We start from the raw sequence: 16556 nt of genomic DNA, 5'->3' as shown, positions 1-16556 counted from the left end.
CAGAGACCAGCAGGCAGGCAGACAGAGAGAGACCGGCAGCCTACCTGGTGATGACGTGATAATAGTAGATCTTTCCCTCTCCGTCCCGTGCTACCTTCCAGCTGGGGGGCAGGACGATGGTTTTGGGTTTGGGAGGAGAGGGAGGGGGCAGGTCTATCATACTGTTGGGGACTAACAGAGCGTTGGGCATCTCCTGGACAGAGGAAAAGAGGCAGGTGAAAAGACAGGAAGTCTCCTCTAGTGGTTAGAAAACAACTGTTTATGAGGCCTTCATCATGATAGAAAACATAGTATGAAACTGCTGGACAAGACTACTATCACGTTGGTACACTGCCTCCCCCTTGTGGTAGCTTGGAGAAGGGTACAGCCAGACATCCAGACGGATGATGGACAACAGAGGATGAGCAACATGTCGACCTTTGTGAGTCTGCAACTAGTCTGAAAGTCATTGACTTTGTGTGATGTTTTAACAGACAAATATTTACAACGATTAATGCATCTATTTGATCAGTGTTGATGCGTCTGGGTCTGGCTGGAGGCCTTACCTGCTGGACAGTCTGTGAGGTGACGATGGTAGTGACCGTACCCCCCTGCTGAACCACCACTCCTTGCTGATGACCGGTGTACACCGGCTGACCGTGGAGGTAGCTGGCAGCCGGATCAGCGTAGGCCTGGCCAGAACAGGGTTGACAGACACACAGAGATCACACAGCTACTCAGAGAGAAACCTTCTGATCTAGTCATGAAACAGGTCTTTTTTCATGCGTTGCTTGAAAGCCTCTATGTGTTGACTGTTCAGGACACTGGGCAGTGTGTGTGCCTACCTGCAGGACAGGTGTGTTAGCCTGTGGATAGGCAGTGGGGATACTGTAGATGGTCTGACAGGGCTGACCCTGGTAGTAGATGGCTGTCTGGGTGGGAGGTGGTGCTGGGACAACCTGGTACTGTGGTGCTACCTGGGTCTGTACTGTCACAGCCTGCTGGGTGGTAGGGTCCCACAGTGTGGTGTAACTCCCCTGGCCCGCCGACACCTACAACAATTACAAACAAATATAGGACGTTTGGAGTTAGGGGACCAGATGGAATTTGTAACTTGCACTGATGCAGCCAATTAAAAATGTTTACTTGCACAGCCAAGTCAAAGGGTTGTAAAACGAGACCAAATGGTAGTACTCTGGAGCCCTGAATAATAATGTTATTTCGAGCGCTTTTCAAAACATCGAAAGTCACTTTACAATAAAATAAAAATCCATTAAAATGATGAGGAATATAAAATTGAAGCACCTGAGGCGGCGCAGACACAGCAGGCACTGACAGGACGCCTACACCCGGGTCCTGGCCTGCCACGCTGGGCTGCTGGGCATACTGCTGGGTGGTGCCGTGGTGGAGCTCCAGAGGCGTAGTGGGTTGGTGGATGTGTTGGGAGATGCTGGAGAGGTTGGAGACTGGAGGGGGCTGGGAGGTAGAGGAGGGAGAGGTCATGCCCAGCTCGGTGATCAGAGCCTGGGGAGGGGTCTGCTCCAAGACCAGGGTGGCTGGGACCAGGGGCTCCACGGGAGGGGTAGGCAGCAGCACCTTGCCTGCGTTGGGGTTGACGGGGTCCACGTAGGTCTGGAGGGGGTAGCCGGGGGGGTAGTGGATGAAGCCAGCTGGGCTGGTAGTGTAGGTCAGGGCTGCATCGTAGGCTAGAGTCTGGAGCTGCTGCTGCCGCTGTTGTTGTTGATGTTGTTGTAACTGTTGTTGTTGTTTCTGGACCTCGCGCTGGGCCACCTCCTGTTCAAACAGCTTCCTGCGCTCCTCTGTGGACAGCTTGGTGCGTTCCTTGGTGATGGAACGGGTCTTCTTACTGCTGTTAGCCAGGTCAAACCTAGAAACACACAGTCAATACTACTGTCTACAGAGATCAACAGGTCACACCTAGAAACACACAGTCAATACTACTGTCTACAGAGATCAACAGGTCAAACCTAGAAACACACAGTCAATACTACTGTCTACAGAGATCAACAGGTCACACCTAGAAACACACAGTCAATACTACTGTCTACAGAGATCAACAGGTCACACCTAGAAACACACAGTCAATACTACTGTCTACAGAGATCAACAGGTCACACCTAGAAACACACAGTCAATACTACTGTCTACAGAGATCAACAGGTCAAACCTAGAAACACACAGTCAATACTACTGTCTACAGAGATCAACAGGTCACACCTAGAAACACACAGTCAATACTACTGTCTACAGAGATCAACAGGTCACACCTAGAAACACACAGTCAATACTACTGTCTACAGAGATCAACAGGTCACACCTAGAAACACACAGTCAATACTACTGTCTACAGAGATCAACAGGTCACACCTAGAAACACACAGTCAATACTACTGTCTACAGAGATCAACAGGTCACACCTAGAAACACACAGTCAATACTACTGTCTACAGAGATCAACAGGTCACACCTAGAAACACACAGTCAATACTACTGTCTACAGAGATCAACAGGTCAAACCTAGAAACACACAGTCAATACTACTGTCTACAGAGATCAACAGGTCAAACCTAGAAACACACAGTCAATACTACTGTCTACAGAGATCAACAGGTCACACCTAGAAACACACAGTCAATACTACTGTCTACAGAGATCAACAGGTCACACCTAGAAACACACCGTCAATACTACTGTCTACAGAGATCAACAGGTCAAACCTAGAAACACACAGTCAATACTACTGTCTACAGGATCAACAGGTCAAACCTAGAAACACACAGTCAATACTACTGTCTACAGAGATCAACAGGTCACACCTAGAAACACACCGTCAATACTACTGTCTACAGAGATCAACAGGTCACACCTAGAAACACACAGTCAATACTACTGTCTACAGAGATCAACAGGTCACACCTAGAAACACACAGTCAATACTACTGTCTACAGAGATCAACAGGTCACACCTAGAAACACACAGTCAATACTACTGTCTACAGAGATCAACAGGTCAAACCTAGAAACACACAGTCAATACTACTGTCTACAGAGATCAACAGGTCACACCTAGAAACACACAGTCAATACTACTGTCTACAGAGATCAACAGGTCACACCTAGAAACACACCAGTCAATACTACTGTCTACAGAGATCAACAGGTCAAACCTAGAAACACACAGTCAATACTACTGTCTACAGAGATCAACAGGTCAAACCTAGAAACACACAGTCAATACTACTGTCTACAGAGATCAACAGGTCAAACCTAGAAACACACAGTCAATACTACTGTCTACAGAGATCAACAGGTCACACCTAGAAACACACAGTCAATACTACTGTCTACAGAGATCAACAGGTCACACCTAGAAACACACAGTCAATACTACTGTCTACAGAGATCAACAGGTCAAACCTAGAAACACACAGTCAATACTACTGTCTACAGAGATCAACAGGTCACACCTAGAAACACACAGTCAATACTACTGTCTACAGAGATCAACAGGTCACACCTAGAAACACACAGTCAATACTACTGTCTACAGAGATCAACAGGTCACACCTAGAAACACACAGTCAATACTACTGTCTACAGAGATCAACAGGTCAAACCTAGAAACACACAGTCAATACTACTGTCTACAGAGATCAACAGGTCACACCTAGAAACACACCGTCAATACTACTGTCTACAGAGATCAACAGGTCACACCTAGAAACACACCGTCAATACTACTGTCTACAGAGATCAACAGGTCAAACCTAGAAACACACAGTCAATACTACTGTCTACAGAGATCAACAGGTCACACCTAGAAACACACAGTCAATACTACTGTCTACAGAGATCAACAGGTCAAACCTAGAAACACACAGTCAATACTACTGTCTACAGAGATCAACAGGTCACACCTAGAAACACACAGTCAATACTACTGTCTACAGAGATCAACAGGTCAAACCTAGAAACACACAGTCAATACTACTGTCTACAGAGATCAACAGGTCACACCTAGAAACACACAGTCAATACTACTGTCTACAGAGATCAACACAACAGACATTTCTACAAGTCAACAATATAGTGCACTACTTTTGACCAGAGCCCTGTGGGACCCTATTCAGTACACTACTTTTAACCAGAGCCCTGTGGAACCCTATTCAGTACACTACTTTTAACCAGAGCCCTATGGGACCCTATTCAGTACACTACTTTTAACCAGAGCCCTATGGGACCCTATTCAGTACACTACTTTTAACCAGAGCCCTATGGGACCCTATTCAGTACACTACTTTTAACCAGAGCCCTATGGGACCCTATTCAGTACACTACTTTTAACCAGAGCCCTGTGGGACCCTATTCAGTACACTACTTTTAACCAGAGCCCTATGGGACCCTATTCAGTACACTACTTTTAACCAGAGCCCTGTGGGACCCTATTCAGTACACTACTTTTGACCAGAGCCCTGTGGGACCCTATTCAGTACACTACTTTTAACCAGAGCCCTATGGGACCCTATTCAGTACACTACTTTTAACCAGAGCCCTATGGGACCCTATTCAGTACACTACTTTTAACCAGAGCCCTATGGGACCCTATTCAGTACACTACTTTTAACCAGAGCCCTATGGGACCCTATTCAGTACACTACTTTTAACCAGAGCCCTATGGGACCCTATTCAGTACACTACTTTTAACCAGAGCCCTATGGGACCCTATTCAGTACACTACTTTTAACCAGAGCCCTATGGGACCCTATTCAGTACACTACTTTTAACCAGAGCCCTATGGGACCCTATTCAGTACACTACTTTTAACCAGAGCCCTATGGGACCCTATTCAGTACACTACTTTTAACCAGAGCCCTATGGGACCCTATTCAGTACACTACTTTTAACCAGAGCCCTATGGGACCCTATTCAGTACACTACTTTTGACCAGAGCCCTGTGGGACCCTATTCAGTACACTACTTTTGGGAAAAGGGTACAATTTGAAAAGGAGCCTAAAGTCATCAAGAGTTTTGTTTCTAAAACCGTTGAAGTATTGTAGAATGATTCAGAAAGTCATTCAGTCATACAGTCATAGGACGTGATCATCCATAGCTAGTCAGTCTATATGAGCATGTTGGTGTTCCAGCCAGTCCTACCGGTCCTCATGTCGCCTGCTGCTCCTCTCGTATGCTGAGGGTGGTGGGGAGGTGGAGGCACGCCTCCTCCGTCTCTCTGTGCTGCGGGGTGTCTTCTCAGAGTCTCTGTCCCAGTCTCTCTCTCTGTCTCTCTCCCGGTCTCTCTCCCAATCCCTGTCCCTTTCTCGGTCACGTTCCCGGTCACGCTCCCTGTCCCGTTCTCTTTCTCGATCTCGTTCCCTGTCCCTCTCCTTGTCCCGTTCCCGGCTGCCGGAGGGGGTGCGAGCCGGGGCAGCGTCTCGGTCTCGACTACGATCTGTATCCATGGAATAATCAACCAGGTTAAAGCCCCACCAATGGTAGGCTGTCAGCGCGGTTGGAAATAAAATGTTACACTGTGACAGGTGTGGACACAGACCCAGTGAGAGAAAGAGCACGAGAGGGGCAGAGACAGACACCTACCATGTATCTCCTTCTCCACCTGGCTCTTCTTGGGGATCCTGTACACCTCCTGAAGGATGAGTCACACGCCACACATGTAAATAACAAGAAACTCAGTGTGTGTGTGTGTTTATTTATTTATCAGTGTGTTAAATCAGTGTGTGTGTGTGTTTATTTATTTATCAGTGTGTTAAATCAGTGTGTGTGTGTGTTTATTTATTTATCAGTGTGTTAAATCAGTGTGTGTGTGTGTTTATTTATTTATCAGTGTGTTAAATCAGTGTGTGTGTGTGTTTATTTATTTATCAGTGTGTTAAATCAGTGTGTGTGTGTGTTTATTTATTTATCAGTGTGTTAAATCAGTGTGTGGTGTGTATTTATTTATCAGTGTGTTAAATCAGTGTGTGTGTGTATTTATTTATCAGTGTGTTAAATCAGTGTGTGTGTGTATTTATTTATCAGTGTGTTAAATCAGTGTGTGTGTGTATTTATTTATCAGTGTGTTAAATCAGTGTGTGTGTGTATTTATTTATCAGTGTGTTAAATCAGTGTGTGTGTGTATTTATTTATCAGTGTGTTAAATCAGTGTGTGTGTGTATTTATTTATCAGTGTGTTAAATCAGTGTGTGTGTGTATTTATTTATCAGTGTGTTAAATCAGTGTGTGTGTCCTTGCCTTCAGGTCCTTCCAGCTGTCCAGCAGCCTAGCAGCCATGTCTCCTATATCCACAGCACTGAGCAGGGCTTCCTGGCTCCTCTCGCTCTCTACATCAGACACACCCTCCTCCTCATCCTGCGAGGGCGTCCCCACCGCCGCAGGCTCCACGGGGACCACCGGAGAGGGAGGTGGAGGGGCCTCCGAGGCAGGGGCCACTACATGGGCAGCGTCCTCAGTGCCAGGGGCCACCTCCGGGGGACCCTCGGGGGCCACTTGGCCTGGATGTTCCTGGCTGCCTGGAGCCTTTTCTGTATCTTCAGTCCCAGTCTCTGCTGTGGTGGTCTCCTCTTCCTTCTCCTCAGCAGGCTGCTCCTCTGAAGGGGTTTCAGTAACTTCCGTCTGAACTGGCTGAATATGTGATGATTCCTGGACCTCCACGTTGGCCTGCTCTCCTGCCACAACCTCCCTCTCCTCCACTGACCGACTTGCCTGCTGCTGCTCCTCCTCTCCGCTCTCCTTCCGTCCCTCACTCCCCTCCTCTTTCACCTCCTCGTCACCGCCCTTCTCATCCACCTCCTCCTGATCTTTAACGTCTTGGCTCTCAGCTTCGGGTTCTGTGATCTCCATGGTCTCCACCACCTCCTCTGGTGTCTCCTTCAGCTCTGTGACTGGCTCTTCTGTCGGCTCCTCCGTTGTGGGAGTCTGAGCCTGGGCCTCAACCGCCTGGGCCTCAACCGCCTGGGCCTCAACCGCCTGGGCCTCAACCGCCTGGGCCTCAACCACCAGCTCTGTCTTGGACTGTTTGCTGCTCTCCACTGGAGGCTCAGGTCGTGAGACCTCCTCGTCCTCCATCTCCTCTTCATCCTCCTCTTCCTCCTCCTTACCGTCCGAGGCCTTGCTGGCGTCCGACATGGCGCTGTCCAGGCTGTTCTCGCTGATCTTGAGGCGACGGTAAACGGCCCGTTTGGGAGTGTCGCTGTCCAACTCAGGGCCCAGTTTGGCGACGGAGGCAGAGGAGCCGTCGGGAGTGTTGAGAGGGGTCTGGGCGCGGGACGTGTTCTCACTGGAGTAGCCGTCCTGTTCGGCCCCAGGGGGCTGGGGGAGGGAGTGTGTGTGTGTTTGGGCCCAGCGCTGGATGAGGCTCAGGACATGACTCTCCTCCAACATGTTCTTAGTGGAGATGGGCAGCACTGACAGGGTCTTCATGATCTGGAGACACAGGGAATAGTCAGTTGGTTATTGTTTCGATATTCCTAGGACCTTTGAATTATAACAATCTGAATTGGTTTATTCTAAAGTGCATTCTCATATAGATTCAGTGATCATATTTGTCATGATCACAAGTGTGAGGGATGAGCAACCAACGTTAAATATATATTTTGGACCCAGAACGGATTTAATTGTCACCTGAAACTGCAGTTTGATGTTGTTGACACTGTTGCCCTTGGCTTCAGAGAGCTCCACCATGAAGATCCACAGTAGAGACAGACCGTGATGGTCCAGGAACTGCTTCAGACAGGATGGGCTCTGGGTATCCTGTTCATACAAAACCACCAAGTCAACATTATGGTAGAGAAACCCTTCTCCTGAGACAAATAATAATCCTAACACCCTCCACATAATAACACAGTACACAGACATCCCCAATACACCCTCCACATAATAACACAGTACAGTCATCCCCAATACAATACACCCTCCACATAATAACACAGTACACAGACACCCCCAATACACCCTCCACATAATAACACAGTACACAGACATCCCCAATACAATACACCCAGCACATAATAACACAGTACACAGACATCCCCAATACACCCTCCACATAATAACACAGTACAGACATCCCCAATACAATACACCCTCCACATAATAACACAGTACACAGACATCCCCAATACAATACACCCAGCACATAATAACACAGTACACAGACATCGCCAATACACCCTCCACATAATAACACAGTACAGTCATCCCCAATACAATACACCCTCCACATAATAACACAGTACACAGACACCCCCAATACAATACACCCTCCACATAATAACACAGTACACAGACAACCCCAATACAATACACCCTCCACATAATAACACAGTACAGTCATCCCCAATACAATACACCCAGCACATAATAACACAGTACACAGACACCCCCAATACACCCTCCACATAATAACACAGTACAGACATCCCCAATACAATACACCCTCCACATAATAACACAGTACAGACATCCCCAATACAATACACCCTCCACATAATAACACAGTACAGACATCACCAATACAATACACCCTCCACATAATAACAGTACACAGACATCCCCAATACAATACACCCAGCACATAATATAACAACATACACGTGTGACAAACTGATTGACTGATTCAGAGGGATACAAAAATAAAACAAGCAACTGTATACCTTTAACTGAAATAAAATGTGTGTCCCAAATGGCCTATAAATATCTATCTATAAATATAGTGCACTATAAATGACCAGGGCCTATAAATATCTATCTATAAATATAGTGCACTATAAATGACCAGGGCCTATGAATATATATATAAATATAGTGCACTATAAATGACCAGGGCCTATGAATATATATAGAAATATAGTGCACTATAAATGACCAGGGCCTATGAATATGTATATAAATATAGTGCACTATAAATGAGCAGGGCCTATGAATATATATATATAAATATAGTGCACTATAAATGACCAGGGCCTATAAATATCTATAAATATAGTGCACTATAAATGAGCAGGGCCTATAAATATCTATAAATATAGTGCACTATAAATGACCAGGGCCTATAAATATCTATAAATATAGTGCACTATAAATGACCAGGGTCTATGAATATATATAGAAATATAGTGCACTATAAATGACCAGGGCCTATAAATATCTATAAATATAGTGCACTATAAATGACCAGGGCCTATGAATATATATATAGAAATATAGTGCACTATAAATGCCCAGGGCCTATGAATATCTATAAATATAGTGCACTATAAATGACCAGGGCCTATAAATATAGTGCAATATAAATGACCAGGGCCTATAAATATCTATCTATTAATATAGTGCAATATAAATGACCAGGGCATGCATGCATATATATATATATATATATATATATATAGTACACTATAAATACTCACCATACAGCTCTCCTTCCGTGGCCTCCAACTGCTCTTAAATACAAGTAAAACTAAATGCATGCTCTTCAACCAATCGCTGCCTGCACCTGCCCACCTGTCCAGCATCACTACTCTGGACGGTTCTGACTTAGAATATGTGGACAACTACAAATACCTAGGTGTCTGGTTAGACTGTAAACTCTCCTTCCAGACTCACATCAATCATCTCCAATCCAAAGTTAAATCTAGAATTGGTTTCCTATTTCACAACAAAGCATCCTTCACTCATGTTGCCAAACACCCTTGTAAAACTGACAATCTTACCGATCCTCGACTTTGGCGATGTCATTTACAAAATAGCCTCCAACACCCTACTCAATAAATTGGATGCAGTCTATCACAGTGCCATTCGTTTCGTCACCAAAGCCCCATATACTACCCACCACTGCGACCTGTACGCTCTCGTTGGCTGGCCCTCGCTTCATACTCGTCACCAAACCCACTGGCTCCAGGTCATCTACAAGACCCTGCTAGGTAAAGTCCCCCCTTATCTCAGCTCGCTGGTCACCATAGCAGCACCCACCTGTAGCATGCGCTCCAGCAGGTATATCTCACTGGTCACCCCTAAAGCCAATTCCTCCTTTGGCCGCCTCTCCTTCCAATTCTCTGCTGCCAATGACTGGAACGAACTACAAAAATCTCTGAAACTGGAAACACTTATCTCCCTCACTAGCTTTAAGCACCAGCTGTCAGAGCAGCTCACAGATCACTGCACCTGTACATAGCCCATCTATAATTTAGCCCAAACAACTACCTCTTCCCCTACTGTATTTATTTATTTTGCTCCTTTGCACCCCAGTATTTCTACTTTGCACACTCATCTACTGTCAAATCGACAAATCTAATCAGTGTTTTACTTGCTATATTGTATTTACTTCGCCACCATGGCCTATTTATTGCCTTTACCTCCCTTATCTCACCTCATTTGCTCACATTGTATATAGACTTATTTTTCTACTGTATTATTGACTGTATGTTTGTTTTACTCAATGTGTAACTCTGTGTTGTTATATGTGTCGAACTGCTTTGCTTTATCTTGGCCAGGTCGCAGTTGTAAATGAGAACTTGTTCTCAACTTGCCTACCTGGTTAAATAAAGGTGAAATAAAAAATTTAATAAAATGACCAGGGCCTATGAATATATATACACTGCTCAAAAAAATAAAGGGAAGACTTAAACAACAATGTAACTCCAAGTCAATCACACTTCTGTGAAATCAAACTGTCCACTTAGGAAGCAACACTGATTGACAATAAATGTCACATGCTGTTGTGCAAATGGAATAGACAACAGGTGGAAATTATAGGCAATTAGCAAGAAACCCCCAATAAAGGAGTGGTTCTGCAGGTGGAGACCACAAACCACTTCTCAGTTCCTATGCTTCCTGGCTGATGTTTTGGTCACTTTTGAATGCTGGCGGTGCTTTCACTCTAGTGGTAGCATGAGACGGAGTCTACAACCCACACAAGTGCCAGGATGGCACATCAATGCGAGCTGTGGCAAGAAGGTTTGCTGTGTCTGTCAGCGTAGTGTCCAGAGCATGGAGGCGCTACCAGGAGACAGGCTAGTACATCAGGAGACGTGGAGGAGGCCGTAGGAGTGCAACAACCCAGCAGCAGGACCGCTACCTCCGCCTTTGTGCAAGGAGGAGCAGGAGGAGCACTGCCAGAGCCCTGCAAAATGACCTCCAGCAGGCCACAAATGTGCATGTGTCTGCTCAAACGGTCAGAAACAGACTCCATGAGGGTGGTATGAGGGCCCGACGTCCACAGGTGGGGGTTGTCCTTACAGCCCAACACCGTGCAGGACGTTTGGCATTTGCCAGAGATCACCAAGATTGGCAAATTCGCCACTGGCGCCCTGTGCTCTTCACAGATGAAAGCAGGTTCATACTGAGCACGTGACAGACGTGACAGAGTCTGGAGACGCCGTGGAGAACGTTCTGCTGCCTGCAACATCCTCCAGCATGACCGGTTTGGCGGTGGGTCAGTCATGGTGTGGGGTGGCATTTCTTTGGGGGGCCGCACAGCCCTCCATGTGCTCGCCAGAGGTAGCCTGACTGCCATTAGGTACCGATATGAGATCCTCAGACCCCTTGTGAGACCATATGCTGGTGCGGTTGGCCCTGGGTTCCTCCTAATGCAAGACAATGCTAGATCTCATGTGGCTGGAGTGTGTCAGCAGTTCCTGCAAGAGGAAGGCATTGATGCTATGGCCTGGCCCGCCCGTTCCCCAGACCTGAATCCAATTGAGCACATCTGGGACATCATGTCTCGCTCCATCCACCAACGCCACGTTGCACCACAGACTGTCCAGGAGTTGGCGGATGCTTTAGTCCAGGTCTGGGAGGAGATCCCTCAGGAGACCATCCGCCACCTCATCAGGAGCATGCCCAGGTGTTGTAGGGAGGTCATACAGGCACGTGGAGGCCACACACACTACTGAGCCTCATTTTGACTTGTTTTAAGGACATTACATCAAAGTTGGATCAGCCTGTAGTGTGGTTTTCCACTTTAATTTTGAGTGTGACTCCAAATCCAGACCTCCATGGGTTGATAAATTGGATTTCCATAGATTATTTTTGTGTGATTTTGTTGTCAGCACATTCAACTATGTAAAGAAAAAAGTATTTAATAAGATTATTTCATTCATTCAGATCTAGGATGTGTTATTTTAGTGTATATAAATATAGTGCACTATAAATGACCAGGGCCTATGAATATATATAGAAATATAGTGCACTATAAATGACCAGGGCCTATGAATATGTATATAAATATAGTGCACTATAAATGACCAGGGCCTATGAATATATATAGAAATATAGTGCACTATAAATGAGCAGGGCCTATGAATATATATATAAATATAGTGCACTATAAATGAAATATGGTGTAAATTGGTGGTGGCTCAGGTGTGCTTACTTGGATAAGTTTGAGGCAGATGAGTTTCTGCTCCATGGTCTCCACTCTGACCATCAGCCTGCAGAGAGACACCACCTCCTTCTCATCGTACAGACCCTCCCCGTTCTCCAGCAGAGCCTCTAGTTCCTCGTCCACCTGGAGACACAGCAGGCCAGCATTAACACACTGGCCAGTAACAGGCCAGCATTAACACACTGGCCAGTAACAGGCCAGCATTAACACACTGGCCAGTAACAGGCCAGCATTAACACACTGGCCAGTAACAGGCCAGCATTAACACACTGGCCAGTAACAGGCCAGCATTAACACACTGGCCAGTAACAGGCCAGCATTAACACACTGGCCAGTAACAGACCAGCATTAACACACTCACCAGTAACAGACCAGCATTAACACACTCACCAGTAACAGACCAGCATTAACACACTCACCAGTAACAGACCAGCATTAACACACTGACCAGTAACAGACCAGCATTAACACACTCACCAGTAACAGACCAGCATTAACACACTCACCAGTAACAGACCAGCATTAACACACTCACCAGTAACAGACCAGCATTAACACACTCACCAGTAACAGACCAGCATTAACACACTCACCAGTAACAGACCAGCATTAACACTCAGCATCAGCAGTAACAAACAGTTTTTTAGCTACTACACTTGTAGCTTTTGCCAGCATGAGCCACTTTCTCAAGTGTTCTCTGGCCTGAATCGCGCCAAATTCTTGAAAATAGGACAGCGTAGCGAATTTTTACGATGAGCTGCTTGAGCCTCCTATGCCAAGGTTTCATTGAACATGAATGGGAGAGTCTTACGCTCTGCAGAAGTTACTGTAGCTCTATAAAGACCCCAGATTATCTATTCAACATACTGAACACAGACCCCAGAACTGTGACAAAACGACTTCTCTGCAAAACTGAGACAAGCAGCTTTCATGGTGATGCGGATTGGGGGGGGGCTAAAATAGCCAGTCCTTTTGTGTTCAGTAGCAGTGATATTTATGGAAGGAGAAGACACTGGAGCTCTCAGAACAATTAGCCTAAAGCTAGTACAAACCTGACCCATATCTGCCTCTCTAGACCATGTCAGCATCTCTAATGGCACCCTGTTCCATATATAGTGCACTACTTTTGACCAGAGCTCTATGGGACACAGGCCATCACTGCTGGGGGTTTCAGCAGATCATCCGATCAGAGTTATGTCATAGCTACATGCCACTGTAGTTCATCTATTGGCCAGAACATTTGCATTTAAATGCCTGAGTTTAAAGATGAACTCATTGGCACGTCATCAGACTATGCTGAATTCATCTACCAGTTACAAATTGGACTATTATGGGTCAACAGCTAAAATGTTAAAATGTGTGGAATCCTAACTACCAGGGTAAAACATAAACCTACATCGCAGGGGGAAGAGAACAGATTGTAACTTCTACAGTTGTATTTCAAATGAGTTTAATTATATATTTCCACCCTATGAGGTTGGAATATTACTGTGAAATGATGATAATGCCATTTTAGTGTAATGGCTGTTTGAAAAGGCCACCTGAAGTTTCAGCCCAGCTTGGTGGGTTAATGTTTTGTCCTCCCTGGTGACACCAGGCGGTGACACCAGGCGGTGACACCAGGCGGTAAATGAGTTAACTGATGAATAAGAAAGAGTTCCAAACGTCTCCTCTCCACTCAGTCCACTCCCAAACAAAACAGTCCTAGCTAAATTCTTGCTGGAGTAATTGCTCTTCGCTAAGAAGCTATTGTTTGTTTTTCACCATTTTAATTGAAAACAATCACAGTAAGGTATTTAATTGTTACCTCAGAAATGATTTGATATTGAGATAACAACAGCTGCATTGGACTTTTAAATATTCACTATGGTTGATAGTGACATTAACTCCATAACAGGTCACTTCCCCAACACCTTTTCAAGTGACGGCTGTTCAGACAGCCAGTCCTAGGTTTGCAAAATGTTGATCACTTCTTTGTTGGAAGATTCCCCAGATGTCCTACTTATTCCAGGAATCTTCCAAAACAGCATTTATGGAAAACCTGGGACTCTTGGGGGAGTGCCATTACCAAACCTGACCTACACACTCACCGTAGTGAGTGCATTGCTCACGGAGGTGTCCTTCTTGCGAGGGCGCTCTTTCTTCATCTTCCCTGCCGCTGCTCTTACACTGACCCGGTTCTCCCCGCCCAGGAAGCCTCGGCAGCTGGGAGCCCCACAGAAGCACTTCTGGGCCTCTTTCCTGGTGTGTACAGAGGAGAAGGAGTAAAACACTACACCATAGCTATACGGTCAGTCAAGAGAGAAACAGGGGCTTAATAATGTATTGTTATGTTTTCAATGACTACAACAGCAGGGTGACATATTAGAACAGACAGTCAAACATTGATATGTTACAACAGACATTTAAAGTCCAAAGAGAGAAGCTGCGTCCTAAATGGCATCCTATGGGCCTTGGTCAAAAATTGTGCACTAAAAAGGGAATAGGGTGCCATTTGGGAAAAAGGTAGAGAGACACTAACCCATACCTCTGGAACTGGTAATCGAAGGGAGAGAGACACTAACCCATATCTCTGGAACTGGTAATCGAAGGGAGAGAGACACTAACCCATATCTCTGGAACTGGTAATCGAAGGGAGAGAGACACTAACCCATACCTCTGGAACTGGTAATCGAAGGGAGAGAGACACTAACCCATACCTCTGGAACTGGTAATCGAAGGGAGAGAGACACTAACCCATACCTCTGGAACTGGTAATCGAAGGGAGAGAGACACTAACCCATACCTCTGGAACTGGTAATCGAAGGGAGAGAGACACTAACCCATACCTCTGGAACTGGTAATCGAAGGGAGAGAGACACTAACCCATACCTCTGGAACTGGTAATCGAAGGGAGAGAGACACTAACCCATACCTCTGGAACTGGTAATCGAAGGGAGAGAGACACTAACCCATACCTCTGGAACTGGTAATCGAAGGGAGAGAGACACTAACCCATACCTCTGGAACTGGTAATCGAAGGGAGAGAGATACTAACCCATACCTCTGGAACTGGTAATCGAAGGGAGAGAGATACTAACCCATACCTCTGGAACTGGTAATCGAAGGTAGAGAGACACTAACCCATACCTCTGGAACTGGTAATCGAAGGGAGAGAGACACTAACCCATACCTCTGGAACTGGTAATCGAAGGGAGAGACACTAACCCATACCTCTGGAACTGGTAATCGAAGGGAGAGAGATACTAACCCATACCTCTGGAACTGGTAATCGAAGGGAGAGAGATACTAACCCATTACCTCTGGAACTGGTAATCGAAGGGAGAGACACACTAACCCATACCTCTGGAACTGGTAATCGAAGGGAGAGAGACACTAACCCATACCTCTGGAGCTGGTAATCGAAGGGAGAGACACACTAACCCATACCTCTGGAACTGGTAATCGAAGGGAGAGAGATACTAACCCATACCTCTGGAACTGGTAATCGAAGGGAGAGAGACACTAACCCATACCTCTGGAACTGGTAATCGAAGGTAGAGAGACACTAACCCATATCTCTGGAACTGGTAATCGAAGGGAGAGAGACACTAACCCATACCTCTGGAACTGGTAATCGAAGGGAGAGAGACACTAACCCATACCTCTGGAACTGGTAATCGAAGGGAGAGAGACACTAACCCATACCTCTGGAACTGGTAATCGAAGGGAGAGAGACACTAACCCATACCTCTGGAACTGGTAATCGAAGGGAGAGAGACACTAACCCATACCTCTGGAACTGGTAATCGAAGGGAGAGAGACACTAACCCATACCTCTGGAACTGGTAATCGAAGGGAGAGAGACACTAACCCATACCTCTGGAACTGGTAATCGAAGGGAGAGAGACACTAACCCATACCTCTGGAACTGGTAATCGAAGGGAGAGAGACACTAACCCATACCTCTGGAACTGGTAATCGAAGGGAGAGAGATACTAACCCATACCTCTGGAACTGGTAATCGAAGGGAGAGAGATACTAACCCATACCTCTGGAACTGGTAATCGAAGGGAGAGAGACACTAACCCATACCTCTGGAACTGGTAATCGAAGGTAGAGAGACACTAACCCATACCTCTGGAACTGGTAATCGAAGGGAGAGAGACACTAACCCATA

General features: G+C 45.9%; 1 protein-coding gene across 1 annotated transcript in view; it reads right to left on the bottom strand.

Annotated features, from left to right (window-relative positions):
* Positions 1 to 16556, bottom strand: part of LOC106593288 (histone-lysine N-methyltransferase SETD2) — a 53090-nt gene that overhangs the window by 18715 nt on the left and 17819 nt on the right. Inside the window, exons 10-19 of the mRNA XM_082959523.1 lie at positions 14488 to 14638; positions 12386 to 12520; positions 7639 to 7767; positions 6250 to 7440; positions 5596 to 5644; positions 5155 to 5449; positions 1285 to 1867; positions 825 to 1031; positions 546 to 671; positions 45 to 193 (exon numbers count right to left, since the gene is read on the bottom strand). Of these exons, the coding sequence (XP_082815649.1) occupies positions 45 to 193; positions 546 to 671; positions 825 to 1031; positions 1285 to 1867; positions 5155 to 5449; positions 5596 to 5644; positions 6250 to 7440; positions 7639 to 7767; positions 12386 to 12520; positions 14488 to 14638 (3015 nt within the window). The remainder of the gene's footprint in view (positions 1 to 44; positions 194 to 545; positions 672 to 824; positions 1032 to 1284; positions 1868 to 5154; positions 5450 to 5595; positions 5645 to 6249; positions 7441 to 7638; positions 7768 to 12385; positions 12521 to 14487; positions 14639 to 16556) is intronic.

Source organism: Salmo salar, chromosome 02 (assembly GCF_965601325.2).
Source record: "Salmo salar chromosome 02, fSalSal1, whole genome shotgun sequence".
NCBI classification, from domain to species: Eukaryota; Metazoa; Chordata; class Actinopteri; order Salmoniformes; family Salmonidae; genus Salmo; species Salmo salar.
Note: the sequence above shows the minus strand (reverse complement) of the source record. Positions and strands in the feature narration are given on the sequence as shown.